The 20,826-nt window shown below is 36.9% G+C and overlaps 2 protein-coding genes across 10 annotated transcripts in view; both read right to left on the minus strand.

Moving 5' to 3' along the window:
* Window positions 1-6,091, minus strand: part of rgs19 (regulator of G protein signaling 19) — a 70,576-nt gene extending 64,485 nt beyond the window's left edge. For 4 of the 8 annotated variants that reach the window (XM_048177207.1, XM_048177209.1, XM_048177208.1 and 1 more), the window contains exon 1: window positions 5,901-6,088. Coding sequence is in view for 3 of the 8 variants with exons in the window: in XM_048177203.1 (XP_048033160.1) it covers window positions 5,901-6,068 (168 nt within the window). In the remaining 5 variants the exon portion in view is untranslated. Of the gene's footprint in view, window positions 1-5,900 lie in introns of all 8 variants that reach the window. The other 4 variants (XM_048177203.1, XM_048177205.1, XM_048177210.1 and 1 more) reach the window with 3 other exon arrangements.
* A 4,440-nt stretch (window positions 6,092-10,531) lies between these two features.
* Window positions 10,532-20,428, minus strand: LOC125260153 (protein LKAAEAR1-like). Of its 2 annotated transcripts, XM_048178366.1 has the most exons (4): window positions 20,324-20,428; window positions 17,114-17,411; window positions 14,481-14,603; window positions 10,532-11,083 (listed from the first exon to the last, which is right to left on the minus strand). In XM_048178366.1, exons 2-4 carry the CDS (start codon window positions 17,387-17,389, stop codon window positions 11,024-11,026), a joined length of 459 nt encoding a protein of 152 aa, XP_048034323.1. In that variant the 5' UTR covers window positions 17,390-17,411; window positions 20,324-20,428; the 3' UTR covers window positions 10,532-11,023. The 2 variants fall into 2 exon arrangements, with proteins under 2 accessions (XP_048034323.1, XP_048034324.1); XM_048178367.1 differs by lacking the exon at window positions 17,114-17,411 and having other exon boundaries at window positions 20,324-20,389.
* Window positions 20,429-20,826: the final 398 nt, after the last annotated feature.

Here is a 20,826-nt window from a genome sequence, read left to right on the forward strand (position 1 = left end):
AGGAGCTGTGTTTGCTAAGCGGTGTTCTGATTGAATTAGTGCTTCAGAGAGGATGACTAGCCCCTTATGAACCCTGCACAACCCTGAAGGCCCTGAATAAGGGAATCATTTATTCAGGATTCTGCTCCAGTGACTGGTCACATTGCTTTTCTATTTTCACTGGTTTTGTTCATTCAGGAACTGTTGTTGAATAATGCCTATACAGCAGACAGAATGAGTTTTTTTTTTTTTTTTCTTGCAATAGGATGTGGTTTAAGATATCCATCTCTGCAAACCATACAGACGGAACTCATCTTGTTTTATAAAAATATGTAAAAATGCAAAAGCAATGCAAATTTTTAGATCATTAATGGGTTAGTTCACCCTAAAAAATTAAAATTCAGTCATTAATTACTCTCCCTCATGTCGTTCCACACCTGTAAGACAATTCGTTCATCTTCAGAACAAAAACTAAGATATTTTTGATGAAATCCGACATGTTTTTTTTTATCCTCCATTGAAAGCAAAGAAATTACCACATTCAATGTCCAGAAAAGTAGTAAAAACATTGTTGAAATAGTCAACTATTTTGACTGCAGTGGTTCAACCTTAATGTTATGAAGTGACGACAATACTTTTTGTGCGCAAAAACAAAACAAAAACGACTTTATTCAACAAATTCGTCTCTCCGCGTCTCTCCCCTGCTATGCTTTTTTCGTTGCAGCTTCCAGGTTTTACATCCAAACGGCGGCTCAGTATTGGTCGACACTGATGCATGCGTGTGATGCTGACACAGGAGCCGGCCAATAATAAGCCGGCGTTCGGACGTAAACATGAAAACAGCACTGCGCCAACTGCTTAACAGACTGACAGGGAAGAGGAAAAATTGAATTGTTGAATAAAGTCGTTATGTTTGTTTTGTTTTTGCACACAAAAAGTATTCTCGTCACAACATTAAGGTTGAACCACTGCAGTCAAAATAGTTGACTATTTTAACATTTCTTTGCTTTCAATGGAGGATAAAAAAAAACATCTCGGATTTCATCAAAATATCTTAATTTGTGTTCTGAAGATGAACGAAGGTCTTACGGGTGTGGAATTCAATTTTTGGGGGAACTAACCCTTTAATCTAAATCTGAAACTGTACTAAATATGCACTTGTGAGGAAATAGAAACAGAAAACTTGTCAGAGCATGATTTCCTGTCTACTTTACACACACAAAGTGACAGAAGCTCTACTTCCGCTGAAAAATTACAGCGTAACAATGTCATAAAATCAAAACTTTAGCTGCTTTTACTCCATGTCTATAAAGGTTGAAACCATCCATTTGTGCACTTCTAAAAGTTAATAATACAAAATAGCATGTTTCCTGTGCCACTTTCTATGCCTGCTGCAGTCTGAATTGAATGTGGTGAAATAAAGAGCTGTACATAAAAATTTTTTTGAATATAGCACTGGTGCTACAGATGTTGAAAGTTTTGCAGCACAGGCCACACAATTAAACACCTGAAACCATTTCTGAAAACAACCATGAATAGTGAAGTTCATCATGCATGCTATGTATGTATGCAAATTATGTTATCAATCACATCAGTAACTTGTCATTTACGAGTGGGCGATGTGACCTTTTTTCTTTTTTTTTTTTCTTTTTTTTCTTTCTTACAATGTATTTAGCATTGAGTTATATTGTTTTATCTTATGCCATTTTTTTTTTTTTTGAGTTTATGGGGCAAAATAAATTAAATAAACATGAATAGACGTCTCATAAAAATATGGTTAATAAAGATCCCATTTTTTCTTGTGCATATGGTGTGTTCCCAAGAAATTATTAACTGCACTATATATTATTAATGCTTTAATATATTTACATAATACATCTTTAATCCTAATGTCTTTATTGCTAATCTGTATAGGCTGTCTTTATTCCGTTAATTACTTTTCTATCTTTAAAGTAAAAAACAAACAAACAAACATGAAATATACACATTTTTATCAAACAGCATCAATGTATCTACATCCTTCCAAAACAGCTTTTAAATCTTCCAGAACATGCTTGACATAAAAAACAAAAACTACATTTGAAGTTCGACAATATGATCTGACATTATTCCACCAAAATACTTCTCACCACTACTTTGTTGGATTAGAGGATTTTTTTTTTCTCTCCAAACATCCCCCTATCATTTCAGAAAATAGTAAAACATCGAGTGTGTCAACTATAAACACATCTGAGGCGAAAGTAAATACAAGGCGTGAGTGTGCAGCTTGTATAACAGTGTAAATTTGCTGTCCCCTCAAAATAACTCAACACACAGCCATTAATGTCTAAACCGCTGGCCACAAAAGTGAGTACACCCCTAAGTGAAAATGTCCAAATTGGGCCCAATTAGCCATTTTCTCTCCCCGGTGTCATGTGACTCGTTAGTGTTACAAGGTCTCAGGTGTGAATGGGGAGCAGGTGTGTTAAATTTGGTGTTATCGCTCTCACTCTCTCATACGGGTCACTGGAAGTTCAACATGGCACCTCATGGCAAAGAACCCCCTGAGGATCTGAAAAAAAGAATTGTTGCTCTACATAAAGATGGCGTAGGCTATAAGAAGATTGCCAAGAGCCTGAAACTGAGCTGCAGCACGGTGGCCAAGACCATACAGCAGTTTAACAGGACAGGATCCACTCAGAACAGGCCTCGCCATGGTCGACCAAAGAAGTCGAGTGCACGTGCTCAGCATCATATCCAGAGGTTGTGTTTGGGAAATAGACGTATGAGTGCTGCCAGCATTGCTGCAGAGGTTGAAGGGGTGCGGGGTCAGCCTGTCAGTGCTCAGACCATACGCTGCACACTGCATCAAATTGGTCTGCATGGCTGTCGTCCCAGAAGGAAGCTAAAGATGTTGCACAAGAAAGCCTGCAAACAGTTTCCTGAAGACAAGCAGACTAAGTACATGGATTACTGGAACCATGTCCTGTGGTCTGATGAGACCAAGATAAACTTATTTGGTTCAGATGGTGTCAAGCGTCCAGGTGAGGAGTACAAAGACAAGTGTGTCTTGCCTACAGTCAAGTATGGTGGTGGGAGTGTCATGGTCCGGGGTTGCATGAGTGCTGCCGGCACTGGGGAGCTACAGTTCACTGAATGAGCAGAGCATGATCCCCTCCCTTCGGAGACTGGGCCGCAGGGCATTATTCCAACATGATAATCACCCCAAACACACCTCCAGGACGACCACTGCCTTGCTAAAGAAGCTGAGGGTGAAGGTGATGGACTGGCCAAGCATGTCTCCAGACTTAAACCCTATTGAGCATCTGTGGGGCATCCTCAAACTGAAGGTGGAGGAGCGCAAGGTCTCTAACATCCACCAGCTCCGTGATGTCCTCATGGAGGAGTGGAAGAGGACTCCAGTGGCAAGCATGGTGAACTAAATGCCCAAGAGGGTTAAGGCAGTGCTGGAAAATAATGGCGGCCACACAAAATATTGACACTTTGGTCCCAATTTGGACATTTTCACTTAGGGCTGTACTGTACTGGTTGCACATGCGCATTTATTTATTTATTTTTGCAGTAATCAGTTTATCCACAAAGTGGCGACCGTGCCCTGGAGGCATCGATTCAAAAGGTAATCAAAGAAAAACTGCATAAACAGAACAGACTTGAACGGATGCAATCTACAGTGACGATGGAGGCCTATATAGACGAGAGATTGTGTGAAGAGGTTAGAAAGTACCCTAACTCTAGCATGAAAGAATACAAAGATGTTTACATGGGTTGTAACTCGTGGCGAGAGATTGTTCAAAACTGCGAACGCGTTGAACGCCTGTGTATGCACTACCATTTCTGACTACCATCTCTCATATGTCATATATATGCCATTTTATATCTGTATTTTTATCTTCTTTAACTTTATTAATATCATAAAATGTTTGACTACCGTAAGCACAAGCGCCATATACTTCAGGGAGTGAATTTGCAAGGCTGTGCATTCGACTGTACACTAGCGTACACGTAAAACATTTTGAGATGTGGATGGAGAAGCTTTATGAACAGATTCTTTTAAAGTCATAATGAAAGTATATATGTACATATTAAAGGGAGGATGGGGTCTCCACTCTTGAAAAAACAAATTCTATAGAGAAAACTTTGCATTTGCATTGCTTTGCATTTAAAACATGCTTTTTTTCATCCTCTTGCCATAACAGACAAAAAAAAACAAAACAAAAAAATTGAACATGACTCATCCTGCACTACAGATTTTTGTCCAATCAGATGCTTTCTAGAATGAGAATGCCCCGCCCCCTATACCACCTCCAAATGCCTATGCAGCAAATCATGGTTCATGGCTGTGACATAACTAAATTAAAAAAAAAAAAAAAAAAAAAAGAATTGTTTTGCTCAAACTTGCTTTTTCAATGAGAAATACATCAACACAAGAAAGAACAGGGGTCCTTAAAACACCAATAATAATAACCTCTAGTTCTTGGATGATGAGTTAAATTTGGTTTCGCTAGTTTTCAAGGTCTTTTTTCCATGACTAGATTGGTCTCTTCTCACATTTGAAGGAGATATATGGTTTAATAAATGCCAAATGCACCATTAAAAGAAAGAAAATGCAAACATTCTCTGTGAACTTGGTGGAACAAATCAGATTCCTGGTACAGCAGAGATGCTGAAGATATCAAAGCAGCTGAGCTTTGACTGGCATGCCCACGTGGAAGCTTACTTGGTGTTTCAAAACATGCCATTCTTTTTGCTAAATATAGACCTTGCTGTTGTCACCACAAACTAAGAAGGCTACATACACTGTGATGATTAGGGTGAATTGGGATCACTAGGAAAAATGTGTCCCAATCAACCCGAATTCCGTCAAATAACAGACATGCCTGTGGTGTGGTCAAAAAAAAAAAAAAAAAAAAATCCAGGCTTGACTACCAAAAGGTCACATAGAGTCATTGATTGGACATAAATATCTCCTAACCTCGGGAATTCTCTCTCTGACGTCAGAGGTGCACGAGCGCTGTGTCTCCCCTCCATTTCTGCAGCGACACGCGCGAACGCGTTCAAAGCTACGCCGCCACGCGACACCGCGGGCCCCGCCCCCCGATAGCCACGAGAACGCGCGCACAGAATTCATTCACCCGAAGGTCCCGCGCGTGCATCGCGAACGCGCTTTACTACACAGCCAGCTAAATGGAAAAAGAACATCTTTCGAGACGAAAAAAGACACGCGAATACAACGAATGCAAAGTTTATTCTTATTGGTCGCGTAAAATACACGGTTAATCTAGAGAAAGACGGCAGTGACAGATGATAACCTGAGCGTTATCCTCCCCCACTTCCTAGATGTTTGAATTGAAAATATCCCCCTCATACAACGCTACAATCCGTGCATTAGTGAACTGAAATGCCCCAAAAGCAACATTGTATCAGCTCGCGCTGCTTTACGCGCAGAGATTTAAAACATCGACTGTGGTGAAACCATGATGTGTTATGCAAATATTGTTTTTGTGAGGAAAAATCAAACGCGTAATGCCCCTGATACACACACACCGGGCGCACGACTACTGCACGGGGCTCACAAAACACATCTTCCAGCAGATGACAACTCAGTGTAGCCACATATCCAATCTATCCCATCCTGATGAAGCGAAACGGGAGACGCGAATGAAAGCGGCATTCCTCTGCTCGACTGTAGTCTCTCTCGAAGACATTCACCGCTCTATTTCTAAGAAAGCTTCGTTTTCACCAAGCCATAGAAGTAAGTTATACAAGACTGTGCAGAAAAACAAAAACAAATGTGGAGACAGAAGATTGGGATTTACGGAGGACGACCCATTCTTCGGGAAAAAAAACGGAAAAGAACCCACCATCCACTGGCAAACTCAACGTTTATGCTGTTGAAAAACGCGAACGATGACAATACTTACAATTTTGGCATTAAAATGATCTGGAGGGCGGTAGCCGTTTCGTTTTCTGAAGCACATCCGTTTGTTTTTGCCTGTTTTGTGTGTAAAATACAGTATCTTTTTTTTCTCCAATGTTCCAGCTTGAGAATCGACACCCTTACGGAGGCAGGCTGAGGATGAATTGCGCATGCGCTGATTTAGACAGTTCTACTCAGTCGATTGACGAAGGACTTCCTCAGTAATTGTCATTTTCAGCGGAACTTTTCAAGTTGATCTGCCCATAATCGGGTAGCTGAAATAGTAGCAAACGCAATGTGTTGATTAAAATGACAAAATAAAACTGTATCTTCACTAAATGTTTGGGACTTCAGTCATAGAGTCGCTTGCATGATCTGAGTCTCTCTTATATATATATATATATATATATATATATATATATATATATATATATATATATATATATATATATATATATGTGTGTGTGTGTGTGTGTGTGTGTGTGTGTGTGAATAACCCTAACATTCACATAACTTCTACCCAACTCAAATATGTGATTTTTTTACATGCATATAACAGTTTATAGACCACAAAGCACATATGATGATTTAAATCATAAATAAATTCTATTAATTTAATCATAATTATTTCATAGAAATCATCACGCCTTCACAGAAATCTTGCAAATATCCAGCAGGGGGCGCCAAACACTAAGAAGAAGAGCAAGTCGCCCAAAAGCATTTCTGCAAAATTCCTGAAGATATAAAAACATCAAAGAGATGCAACTCAGCTGGGTTAATATGCGAGTTTTATCACTTTAAATGATCTAGATTCGTGTTATTGCAAGATTTGCTGTGCTTTTACTAATAGAGTTGCTATACAGCAGACTGTTGTGAAGTGACTCCACTGTTCAACAGTGATATAGGAAATGGCTGAGGGTTTCGACCACTTGGTGTCTCTGCCTCACTGTAGGGCTGAACTCCCTCTCCTATACACCATTAAGAAGTCCGCAGTTTGATTTATCATACGATTAAACGCATATCCCTCCTAAAAGCACCTATTTGGCTGAGCATTTAGTTAAGCACAGCACAATAAGAAAGCCTTTAAAAAGCCATTCCTTTAGGTATAATTAATGATAGTCTATGCTGTTAAGGCTACAGGCAATTTTCTCTCCCCACCTTTAGCTAATTGTGTTATCTGCTTCCTGTCATCTTCATCTTTAATCTAAGAGACGTGAAATTGACCAATCTTTCACCCTCCCTGCCCTCTAATTACAATGCTGACATAATGACTTTAAGCCATAATTAGGTTGAATTCTGACTTTGTTTACCTCCCTCTGAAGCATGAAGAAATAAGAGTGTAATTCTCAACTTAAAGCACTTTGACACACTGCAGCTATTATTAGCTCCCTTTCTGTCATAACATCAAGGTGATTTGGGGGCAGCTCTATTACTCGGACACTATACTTCATCAGCTCAGTCTGACCCCCCGCTGCCAGATTCACCCCCTGATGCTTACAGACACTTCACACACAAAAAAGCCTTGCTGCCAGAATCCTGTGTTTGACTGCTACTGACATGGCAAGCTGCCTCGCCTTTACTCTCACATCTATTTGCCGGTAATGTCAGTCTGGGCCTTTCTTTCTTCTTTTTTTTCACCCTGAAATCCTCTGTGCTTCAGCTCAAGACTTTCATTTTGTCTAGATGGGTTTTTGTTCTCGATCATAATCTGCTGAGATGGTATTACTGAACATCCACTCTCCACTTTGGCATCCCCCGTTGGTTTCCAAAACCCAGTTTGGAGATGCAGCAGAAACTATGAAATATAAGACAATAAGATCAGAGGTTCAGACCTCTGGTTATTGCAAGTGCTGCACAGTGGATTTTATACAACAGTTAGTCCTCTAATCTGATACTGCTCAAATATGAATTAATATCTATAAAAATTACATTCCTAAACCAGTCAATTTACAATACATTCAATGTATTTTACATTTAGATTAGCTTTGCTGTCATCTAACCAGTGTTGTTATTAACTATAAAACTAAAAAAGTATTACAAATTGTTTGTGTTCATTGAAACAAAGCTGAAATAAAATTACAAATGTTGCCTTGGCAAAATATATATTTTAAATATTTAAAATAAAAACTATTAAAAATAGCAAAAGAACATAAAACTACTAAAATTCAGAGGTGTAAAGTATTTGAGTAAATGTACTTAAGTATCTTTTTGGCTACGTTGTAGTTGTATTGAGTATCAAAGATGTTGGCAGCTTTTACTCTCTATTTGACTACATTTTTGACTAAGTAAATGTACTTTTTACTCCACTACATTTGTGATGAGTAATGCAATTACAAATTACATTTTTCATGACACCTAACTTTTTCTGCAGCAGTTTGTTTCTGATATAAAGAAGCGATATCGTCATCTAAGAGCATTGAAGGTACTATATCTTGTGCATTTTGCCTTTACTCACCCAAAACGTGTCAACAAAGATATTTTACGTGAATGTGAATGCATTAGCAGGTAGTTGCTGATCGCAGGTGTTTGATTTATTAGATGAGGAAATGATTGCAGCTGGTGATGAGGTTCAAACCAGCACATACAGTAGACTTTGACTGTTTAATTCGGTTTACTCGTGGCCTTTCTGTGCACTTGAGCTCAACTGAGACTTGAGAGTTTGTAGACGTTTAAAAGGTTGTTGTGTCGACCTTGATTTATTGCAATATTGAGGTGTTCAGTTTTATTCTGATTTTGAAAATAAACTTTATTTCTCATCTTACAAATCAATTGTTTCTTATTTTCACCAGCATGTCTCTCAGGACTAGTGAACCCAGTCTCATGACAATGCGGATTAGCGTGCATATGATACGTAGTTTTCCGCATGCATATGATACGCACTTTATGGCGTACAATTGGCACGATCCCACACCACTAATCCTACCCAAGACTAACAAGCGTATTACATACACGCCGTAAAGTGCATATCATATGCATGCAAAAAACTGCGTATCATATGCACGGCCAACACTCGCGTACTATTGATACGCATTCTCATGTGATCGGGTTGGACTAGTGCATCTCTGAGCCTTACATTCAGCATGAGTAAAATACTGTTAAAATCAGATACTTGTACTGAAGTCGTATTGGAATTGGTGTCTTGTAACTTGTCATTTCCGATGTAAGGTATCTGTACATTTACTCAAGTATGGTTTTCAGGTACTCTTTATACCAAGTAAAATGTACACAAAATGAAAAATTTAACTTTACACAAAATAAAAACTATTAAAAATGGCAAAAGCGACAGCAATGCCATAGAAATGTACAGAGCTACCGCAAAAATGGAAGTTCAAAGACAATATTATAAAGATGGCGGCGCGCTTGTTTCTCTGGCGCATAATGTCTATAAAGAAGTTAATTCAAAATATTAGTTAACACTATACTAGTATATAAATAATACAAAAATAACACTGGACTTCAAGTTAATACTTAAAAGCACTAATAATTAAACTTTTTTTTTCACTGTTTTCACTTTTTTTTTCACTGAGATCATCTACAGTCACTACTGGTGTTCCTCAGGGTTCTGTTTTGGGCCCACTCTTATTCATTATCTATCTACTCCCACTTGGTCACATTTTCAGGAAATATGGTATTCACTTTCACTGCTACGCTGATGACACCCAGCTCTACCTGTCTTCCAAACCCTCTGACTCTCTTCCACCGCCTTCTTTGTCCCGTTGTTTAGCTGAAATTAAAGACTGGCTCTCAGCTAACTTTCTTAAGCTTAATAATAATAAAACCGAGGTCCTACTTGTAGGGACAAAATCCACTTTGACTAAATCTGACAGTATTTCTGTGGATATCGATCAGCATCCCATTTATCCCTCCTCACAGGTTAAGAGTTTGGGTGTTATTCTGGATAGCACACTTTCATTTGAAGCCCATATTAATAATATTACACGTACTGCATACTTTCATCTACGTAATATTAATCGCCTTCGTCTCTCCCTTCCAATGAACAATACTGCAATTCTCATTCATGCACTGGTTTCTTCACGTATTGATTACTGCAATGCTCTTCTTACTGGTCTTCCTTCAAAACTTCTCTATAAACTTCAGTTGGTTCAGAACTCTGCGGCTCGTGTTCTTACTAGAACCCCTTCTACCATGCACATCTCACCAACTCTCCAGCGACTTCACTGGTTACCAGTGAAATATCGAATTGACTTTAAAATCCTGCTTCTCACATTCAAGGCATTGCACAGTCTCGCTCCCCCATATCTTACTGATCTTATTCATATTTACACCCCTTCGCGCACTTTACGATCCTCACTCACACTTTCTCTTGTCTTACCACGTATACGCTTAACTACCATGGGAGCTAGAACTTTTAGCCATGCGGCCCCTCGCCTATGGAACTCTCTCCCTCTCGATATCCGTAATATTGACAGTCTGCATACTTTTAAATCCCGTCTTAAGACCTACCTTTTTACACAGGCTTTTTTATGATTTACTACTTATTTTACTGTCTCTATGATGCATGTGTGTTTTAAGTTGTGTTGTTATATAATGTATATTGTTATTGCTTGTTTACCTGTAAGGTGACCTTGGGTGTTTTGAAAGGCGCCGTTAAATAAAATGCATTATTATTATTATTATGTTGTGATTCACTTGTACTTTTTTTTTTTCCTCTACAAAATATCATAGAACTTTAATATCGGTCATTAATGACAAAATAATTATCGGCTTATTGCCTCAGCCAGAATTTTGAAACCAGTACATTCCTAAACATGAATGCTTTATTGGTCTGTGGTAGTAAGGTAATATATTTCTTGAAATTTCCAACATCTATGTTTCCACCTATGTGCTTTTTGGGATATGGCATAAAATGCAGCTGGATGGAAACGCCAAGATGAGCATAAATTATAAAAATGCACATAAAAATCTTATGCGCTCAATTGAAGTGGATACATTTTTTCATCAGATAAGAAAACGTGCATAAACTATGATGGAAACACATTTACTGTTCATATCTTCTATGCTCAGAAACCAAGGTTCATTAAAGTATAATCAAACATAAAAAATGGCACGCAGGGCTACAATATAATCTGCATTTTCAGTCTCAGATCTGTTTCTTTTTGTCTTCAGTCATCTGCGGTTGATGGTCAGGCCTTTCTCATCCTCTAGGATCTCTTCAACTCTTCGTCTCTAAATAGAGCACAAAAAAAGATAAGCAACAGAATATGTCAAACATTTCTTTGAAAAGTTCATGTTCTTAAAAATGCACTTCCAAGTTTATTTATATGTACATCTATTCATGTAGCAGACACTTTTATCCAAAGCGACTTGCAAATGAGGAACGCTAACATAAACGTTTCATAAGCAGTCGAATTAAGGCAATAGTTCAGACAAAAATGAAACTTCTGTCTTTATTTAATCGCCCTCGTGTCATTCCAAACTCTTTGACTCTCTTTCTTCTGCAGAACACAAAAGATACTGAAGACTGTTTCAACTGGTTTTGTATGTACAATGAAAGTCAGTGAAACAAAACAAATATTAGATGGAGAACTTAACTTAAAGGTGCCCTAGAATCAAAAATTGAATTTACCTCGGCATAGTTGAATAACAAGAGTTCAGTTCATGGAAATGACATACATTGAGTTTCAAACTCCATTGTTTTCTCCTTCTTATGTAAATCTCATTTGTTTAAAAGACCTCAGAAGAACAGGCGAATCTCAACATAACACTGACTGTTACGTAACAGTCGGGATCATTAATATGTACGCCCCCAATATTTGCATATGCCAGCTCATGTTCAAGGCGTTAGACAAGGGCAGCCAGTATTAACGTCTGGATCTGTGCACAGCTGAATCATCAGACTAGGTAAGCAAGCAAGAACAATAGTGAAAAATGGCAGATGGAGCAATAATAACTGACATGATCCATGATATCATGATATTTTTAGTGATATTTGTAAATTGTCTTTCTAAATGTTTCATTAGCATGTTGCTAATGTACTGTTAAATGTGGTTAAAGTTACCATCGTTTCTTACTGTATTCACAGAGACAAGAGCCGTCGTTATTTTCATTTTTAAACACTGTTTACTGTCTGTATAATTCATAAACACAACTTCATTCTTTATAAATCTCTCCAACAGTGTAGCATTAGCCTGTTAGCCACGGAGCACAGCCTCAACTCATTCAGAATCAAATGTAAACATCCAAATAAATACTTTACTCACATAATCTGACGCATGCATGCAGTATGCATGACGAACATCTTGTAAAGATCCATTTGAGGGTTATATTAGCTGTGTGAACTTTGTTTATGCACTGTATTATAGTCGAGAGCTCGGGGGGCAGGGAGCGCACGATTTAAAGGGGCCGCGCGCTGAATCGGTGCATAGTTAATGATGCCCCAAAATAGGCCGTTAAAAAAATTAATTAAAAAACATCTATGGGGTATTTTCAGCTGAAACTTCACAGACACATTCAGGGGACACCTTAGACTTATATTACATCTTGTAAAAACTGGTTCTAGGGCACCTTTAATATCTAGTTCAGTCATGAAACTCTAGATGGCACAGGCTGATAGGTCCTTTACATGTAGTCTGCAAGCAATCACAACATTACCACATTGGCCAATGCTGATCTTGTAGCCAATGAGATTGCTTGCTCAACATTCAAATAGTCTGGTTCAGTGTTTATTGTAAGCTAGTCCTTCCTCTGAACCCCTCCACCTCCCCAGCTCCACCTGACTAGATCTGCTACAGGGTTTATATATGTCTATTTATGCAGCAGCAGCAGCAGCATATCTTACATGCTCACAGCAGTGTGTCTGTGTATCTATTAGCAGAAGCAAGTCCATACGTGCTCTGCAGCAGCAGTGGCAGCATAGCAGATCAGTCCACCAAGATCAAATGCATTAACATTGCCATATTCAATAACATGCTTAAACTATTAAGAGAGTTGTCACGATTGAAAAACTAATTAGAAATAAAAACTAAAACTGAACTAAATATAAAATATAAAAATAATCACATAACAAAATTACTAAAAATTAAACTAAAATTAAAATGAAAAACTCAAAATATACAAGCTAATTTAAAATATTTAAAAAACTGATAGTATATAAATAATATTAAAGTAACTGCTTTCATTATTTAGGCAACAAAATCCACTCTTTAAAATATCTACTTTTGTGTTCCGCAGAAAAACAAAAAACAAAAACAGAAAGTCAGGTTTGGAACATGGAAAATGTACGGAAGAGGATTAGGGCCACAAGCAATAATAAAAAAAAATAAAACCATCTCGAGATTAAAGTTGTTAAATTTCAAGAAAAAAGTCAAGATAAAATGTTGAGAATTAAGTCATTAAATTACGAGAAAAAAGTTGTTAAATTACGAGAACAAATTCATTAAATTATGAGAAAAATGTTGTTAAATTTCGAGAAAAAAGTCGAGATAAAATGTTGAGAATAAAGTCATTAAATTACGAGAAAAAAATTGTTAAATTACGAGAACAAATTCGTTAAATTATGAGAAAAATGTCGTTAAATTTCGAGAAAAAAGTCGAGATAAAATGTTGAGAATAAACTCATTAAATTATGAGAATAAAGTCATTAAATTATGAGAAAAAAGTTGTTAAATTATGACAACAAATTTCGTGATTTAGCGTGATTAACGAGTTTTTTCTCAAAATTTAACAACTTTAATCTCGAGATGGTTTTATTTTTTTATTATTGCTTGGACCTAATCCTCTTCCGTAAAAATGAGAATGAATGCATGATGACACAATTTTCTTTTTGGGTAAATTATTCCTTTAAGTGAAGAAAAAAAAAAAAAAAAAAAAGAACCTGTATACACTTACAGAGGCCTTTAGCATTAAAAATACATGCAATCTCTTGAACTGTTTTAAGTGTTATATTTGGTGAAGACCTCAAGTATTGATCTACAGATCAATAAATCATGCATGTTTGAGTGTGCTCTTTTTTTTAACAGCTCGATCTAAGTCCTTTTAATTTCAGTTCCATCAGTGTAGGGTCTCGCATGGCAGCAGACCAAGTCTGCCGATGTTACACAGATGACACTTGGCACTGCATTGACATTTTACTTCTAAAGATAACATGACTTTGAAAGGAAAGTCAGATTAGGAACCCTGTTGTCAAGATTCTTATGAAGTTTTTTTTATTTTTTTTTTATAAACCCTTCAGGGTAAAATAAAGGCTGAGACAAAACAGAAGCAGTCACTTAAATATCTGCCTGCTGAGGGGAGATAATTGAACATGTCCCTCCACCTGTTAGAATATGAGAGATCTGGAGCTTTCTCTCTCTCTCTCTCTCTCTGGTCATGCTTATTTAGCAGATAGCATCAGGACTGTGACGGTCAATGAGAAATTGTCAACTGGGGGCTGCTTAACGGCATTACAGCAGTGGGAAAGGGGAAATGAAGCAAAGATCACAGTCCCTCTGCTCCTACTTCTGTTGTAGAACATTTTGGGGCTTGACTCGCACATTTCCTGGAGCAACAGTACATTTATACTGATAATAAAAGTAAAATATGGGGTATCTATGAGATTTGATGCCTTTTAAGTAAAAATATCCACCTGTAATTGGTCCATGCAGTCTGTGTGGTTTATCTTCCTCTCTCTCACAGTGAGTAAATGCTCCAGGCGTACAGCCCTCTGCGCGTTAGACTGGCATGAAATCATTAAGTTAATTTCCTGCTCCTGAAAATTTGCAAAGGAGAGAGATTAGACTTTTAGGCAAGCGTCAAGGAGGCAAATGCTCTACTGAGTATCCTTCCTGGGTGAGATTTATAACAGTAACATTGTAACACTTGTAATGTTTTTTGATTAAAGGTGCACTTAGTTTTTTTAAACCCCAAATAAATTACATCAAATTACTGTAAAAAGATTTTCTTAAAGTTGTAAATAAAACAAACAAAGATGATTGGAGTACATTTTACAAGAAAAGTCTGTTGTTTCACCAGAAGATCGAGTTATGACATTTTGATTAAACATTATGAGTGAGGTAAAAAACATATGCATGCACAAACTGTGTACAGTAAGATCAATAGCATGCATTTAGTAAAATTTAATTTCATGCCAGCTTTAAATGAGATGAAGACTCCAGTCATATACTGTAAGTAACCCAATAAAGCAGTTTTATTTTACATGAATGTGGAAGCACGACAGTATAAATGTTAAAAATGTGACCAGCTAAATATGGCTCTTACATGTAAAAAATAAATTAATCAATCATGGATAACTATGTACAGCCATGGGCAAAAGTATTGGCAGTATTTTGCAAAGTTTGCTGCTTCAGTATATTGTAGATTATTTTTTTATGGTATATATTGTAAAACAATAACCATTTCATAAGTTTTAAATGCTTTATTTGCAAAAACATTCAATTTATGTAAAGAGTCAATATTTACAGTCCCTTCTTCTTCATAATCTTTGCAATTCACTCTGGCATCAGCTTCTGGGACAAATCCTGACTGATGGCGATTCATTCCTGCCTTATTATGCTCAGAGCTGATCACAATTTGTGGGCTTCTGCTTATCAGCTTGCCTTCTGAGGACTGACCACCGGTTCTCGACGGCATTAAGATCCGGGGAATTTCGAAATTTCAATGTAACGATCTCCGAGCCACATCATCATCATGCTGGAAAATGCATGGATCGTCATAATTAAATTGCTTTTGGTTCTTTGGAAGAAGTTGCTCTTGCAGGACAGTTTGATACCATTCTTTATTGTTTTGGGGCAGAATTCTGAGAGAGGTCACTTCCTTGGATGAAAAGCAACCCCACACATGGATGGTCTCCGGATACTTCACTGTTGGCACGACACAGGACACAGGATGGAAGCGTTTACCTTTTCTTCTCCAGACAAACAATTTTCCAGATGTCTCAAACAGTCTGATGGGGGCCTCAAAAAAGAAAATATCTTTGTCTTCTGCAGTCCAATTCTTGTACTTCCTAGAGAATTTCCTTGATCTTTTTCTGAAGTGGCTTCTCTCCAAGAAAAATGCCATTGTCCACCAGGCCATTGTCCACAAGTCTTGGCCTGAGTGTGCGTGCAGATGCTCTCACACCCACCTGCTGACAATACTGAGCAGTTCTGCACTGGTGGTGACACAGGAGGAGACACTCTGGGACGTCCTGAAGCCTTCTTCACTGCAGTTAAACCTTGCTCCTTGATGATCTGATAAATGGTTCTTTCAAAAGTAATATTTTCTGCAGCAATTTCCTTGCATGTGAGGCCAAAGCCATGATGGCTGCACTTTCTTCAGAGGTAACCATTGCTAACACAAGAACCCAAGAACAAACTTTTGGCCAATTAAAGGGATAGTTCACCCAAAAATAAAAGAATATCACATAATTTACTCACCCTTAAGCCATCCTAGGTGTATACGACCAGCAGTTTTCAGTCAAACACAAACTCTTCCAAGCTTTATAATGGGAGTGAATAGTAACCGGTATTTTGAATCCCAAAAAAACCCATCCATCCATTATAAAAGTAATCTATACAGCTCCAGGGGGTTAATAAATATCTTCTGAAGTGAAGCGATGCATTTTTGTAAGAAAAATATCCATATTTATAACTTTATAAACTAGAATCACTGAAGAAAGTCACCTGCACCTAGGATGGACTGAGGGTGAGTAAATGATGGGATAATTTTCATTTTTGGGTGAACTATCCCTTTAAACTTTTTCCAATTATTTAAAATGCATCTGATAATCTAGAAACAATGTGAATCAACACCACAACAACTCAAGCAGCAAACCTTGCGAAACACAAAATGTCTTACTTCGGTAAAGTTGGTTTTATATTCGCACATTCGGACTTCTGATAAATTCAGACTTTCCAATAAATGTGCAATAAATTAATGTTTGCGAATTTTAAGCAGCGACATGATATTGACAACCAACGATTGTCAACTTACAACATTTTTCACAGTCGATCAAAATAGGCAAGTGTTGTTTTAATGGCATATTTACTTGTGAATGTCCACTGAATGTCCAATGTAGTGTGATTAACAAGGCTATTGAATACGGATGTCCGAATGTGCGAATATAAAACCAACTTTACCCAAGTAAATGTCTGTCACTGCCAATAGGCTACAGCTGTATAACAATCACACCGCTTAGTACAAACTGCTATGGGCCAGGGCAACGTAACTTTAGATGAATATACTGAGGGAACCAACCAACCAAACAAACAAACACCTTGCCTTTAGGTCTTGATAGTGTCGTCTCAGTTGTCTAACACGATTCCTCGCCTCGGCGGCTTTTAATTGTGCTGTGAGTTGGTTTTGACGCTCGGCAGCAGTGTTGGGGTTGCAGACCTGACGGGATTTTTGATGATTTAGATGCATGCACACGCGCTGTCTTGCCTCTGCCATCCATCTCTGTGTTTCTTTAGACGGCTCGTTGTAGGCTTCGTGACGGGCTCTCTGCTGAGGGCACATCTTCACTGAAATACTGTTCCGTGATTTTCGCCCCGCCATCTTTCACTTATAAGCTATAGGCCTACAACAACATTTTATTTATGTTAAATTAGCTTTTCAAGTTGGCAAGAACACAATGGCATCCTTTTTGTTTCATACAAAACAATAAGAGTTTGTACATTGTAGGGAAGAAAAGCACCTTTGAATAGGCTATGAGGTTATCCTAAAACAATAGCCTACTTTTCAGATACACTATCTTGCACTACTTTTATTTTCCATGTTGCCAGTGGTAAATTATTTGTTCACACTTTGAACACCATTTCTTAAAGATTTGTAAAAAATATATATATTTTAAGTAAAATAAGACTGTAACGAATTGTTTTTAAAGCTGCAATCTGTAAGTTTTGCCTCTCTGTCGCCATCTCTGTTTGAAACCTGCAACTGCAGTTATTTGTGGAATTATCATCTTTACGTGGGTTGTGCATCAGCACAGGATGAATCTAATGTTTGCTGTCAGTCACCGCACCGGTGTGGATACTGAACTTCAGAATCACAGACTGTAGTCTTGAAGTATGACCAAAGTAAGAATTTTCACTGGAAAATATCATCTGAACAAGTAACATGTCTGCCACTTTTGTTTTGACTAACTGAGAAAAAAGCATTAGAATAAATTGCGTTGTCAATGGTGATTAAATCTAACGATCTCTTAGCTCGGATCACATCAAACCATGCAAATTATTATTATTGTTATACTTTGTTCTCAAATTGTTAATGTTAACAGCATTGCGTGACTATGTGTATTAGCGTTACCTGTAGATTTCAATTTCCGAAGTCTTTTGCTTTTGACTACGGGTGAATCTCCAGTTGTCACTGATGATTGTCATTTGGATCTTTCTGGATTACAATCCGCCATCAAAATGAAGTTTAATTATTGCAGCTGCTTTGAGAAAAGGCTATAAATGATCCGTCACCTGCAGCATCCTCACCTGATAGGGTACAACGGGGCTAAAGGCACACCTTAAGAGAAAATGAGCTTTTCACTATACTCTCAAAGTGTATGATTGCCGAAAAAATATATCTCTGTACTGAACATTGATGGAGGAACAGATTTTGTGTGAAAATAAATCATAAAAGTTGTTAATTTTGTTTAAAATCTTATAAATGTATGAGGTGGTGAGGGGAGCCTCACATGGGGTAAAAGGCACACAGTGTTCATACAAATACTTTAGCTAAAATAATATGTTTTAATAATGTCTAGGTTAATACTTGCTGAAAAGAATCACTTTAGTAAAATTTGTACTATTTTCTGTCTATTTTGATAAATACAATAATTTGTGTTAAATAAATATACTGTCATTTTACGGAAAAGGATTAGGGCCAAGCAATAATAAAAAAATAAAACCATCTCGGGATTAAAGTTGTTAAATTACGAGAAAAAACTCATTAAATTTCGAGAAAAAAGTTGAGATAAAATGTTGAGAATAAACTCATTAAATTACGAGAAACAAGTCGTTAAATTATGAGAACAAAGTCATAATTTAATGACTTTTTTCTCATAATTTAATGAGTTTATTCTCAACATTTTATTTCGACTTTTTTCTCGAAATTTAACGAGTTTTTTCTCGTAATTTAACAAGTTTATTCTCAACATTTTATTTCGACTTTTTTCTCTAAATTTTAACGAGTTTTTTCTCGTAATTTAACAAGTTTATTCTCAACATTTTATTTCGACTTTTTTCTCAAATTTTAACGAGCTTTTTCTCGTAATTTAACAACTTTAATCTTGAGATGGTTTTATTTTTTTATTATTGCTTGGCCCTAATCCTCTTCCATAGTCATTAAAATAGGCCTATGTTAATATAAAAATATATTTTAAAAATACAGAAACAAAATTACTTTAAAAAGTAAAGATTCTGAAAGCATTGAAGGAGATACCATAATATTTAATATAGATTTACAGTAGTAACAATAAATGATGTTATTATGATATGATTAATATAATATTTTTTTAAATATGATTGTTTCATTATAAATATGGGTATTATCTCCAAGATGGATACCTAATTTGATAAATGATATTTACCATCTGAATCTAACCATGTCATGTCAAGAAATGTAAAAGTCAGTCAGCTATTCATTATCATGTTAATTATTGTGCCTTTTGCCCCAACAGCAGGGGCGCTTTTTACCCCAAATACCTTGAACAAAACTGAAAATCATTAAGAAGACCTTTGTCTGAAAATACAAACATTAATTTAATTGACTCTCATTTGCTACTTTAATCAACAACATTTTTAAAAAACATCAAATATTAGATCAAACTACCTCAGAATCAACTTTGCGTTGCTGCCCGCGATCGCATCAAGGATCAGACAAATTAGCATGTGCATTATGAAAAGCAGATATTTAGGAAAGTGCTGCGGCAGGTTTTTGTGCCATCTAGTGGTTAAAAGGAAATAAAACCAAAGGCGCCTTTAGCCCCGTTTGAACCCTATAGCCTACTAGCTGGGACTCCTTCTTCTTCATGTTTACAGACGTGACGTAATGACGCAAAGATGAACGGCTGCATGCTCGAATTTCCCACAGAAACCCACCAGTAGCGATTTTATTATAAAACATTATTACAAGCTTACCGTTGTGAATCGAGCTAAGATAAAGAGATAATTTTAACCAAAAAAAGTTACAAACTGCAGCTTTAACGTTTAATTATTAAAAACAAATAATATTTTGGTTGAACGAGAGAGTGATTTGAGTCATTCATAATGCACAAATGATACTCTTGTCACCACCTGTTGGCGTAACAATGTAACATGCCAAAATGATCAGTGAAGGAATGATTGAATTCAAATGATTCGAGTTATTGTGATAAATCAAGAACTCCATAACATCAAAGTAAAACATAATGCTCATTTTTCTAGATTTATAACCCTCCCGGATCTGTCTATCAACCATTAAACTATATGCTAAACATATCTATAATTTGAAACATTTTACCTCACAAAACTCAAACAAGTTACTCCCATCAGCCGTTGAAGAAGTGAACATGCACTGTTTACTAAAGTCGTCATGGTGACTTGATCTTTGTCTTGTAGACAAAAGCAATGAACCAGTTCTGTGTACCATGAAAGTGTTAATGGATGAAATGACATTGCAGTAGTTTCGTATCCCAGTTCAGTATCCCAGTTTCGTATTACAGTTAGTCTGAAACACGCTTCAGTGAATAAAAACCACAGCTCACAACATGAAAGAAATTCTGAATGTATGGTAATCTGTATTCTTTGAAGAATGGAGTAGGCCTAAAGGAATATGGCTATTGTGTTATATATCTAAGTCCCATGTTATTGTCATTTGGTACCACAGTACCAAAGCAATACACTTTTGAGTGAAGTTATGAGGTAAACAGAGTTATGAAACAGATGACGTGAACAATAACTGCATCAAAAAGCATTACAAAAGAGAGTTTTGCATGTGTGTAAGATACTTGGCTGCTTAATATG

Source organism: Megalobrama amblycephala, linkage group LG24 (genome assembly GCF_018812025.1).
Source record: "Megalobrama amblycephala isolate DHTTF-2021 linkage group LG24, ASM1881202v1, whole genome shotgun sequence".
Classification (NCBI taxonomy): domain Eukaryota; kingdom Metazoa; phylum Chordata; class Actinopteri; order Cypriniformes; family Xenocyprididae; genus Megalobrama; species Megalobrama amblycephala.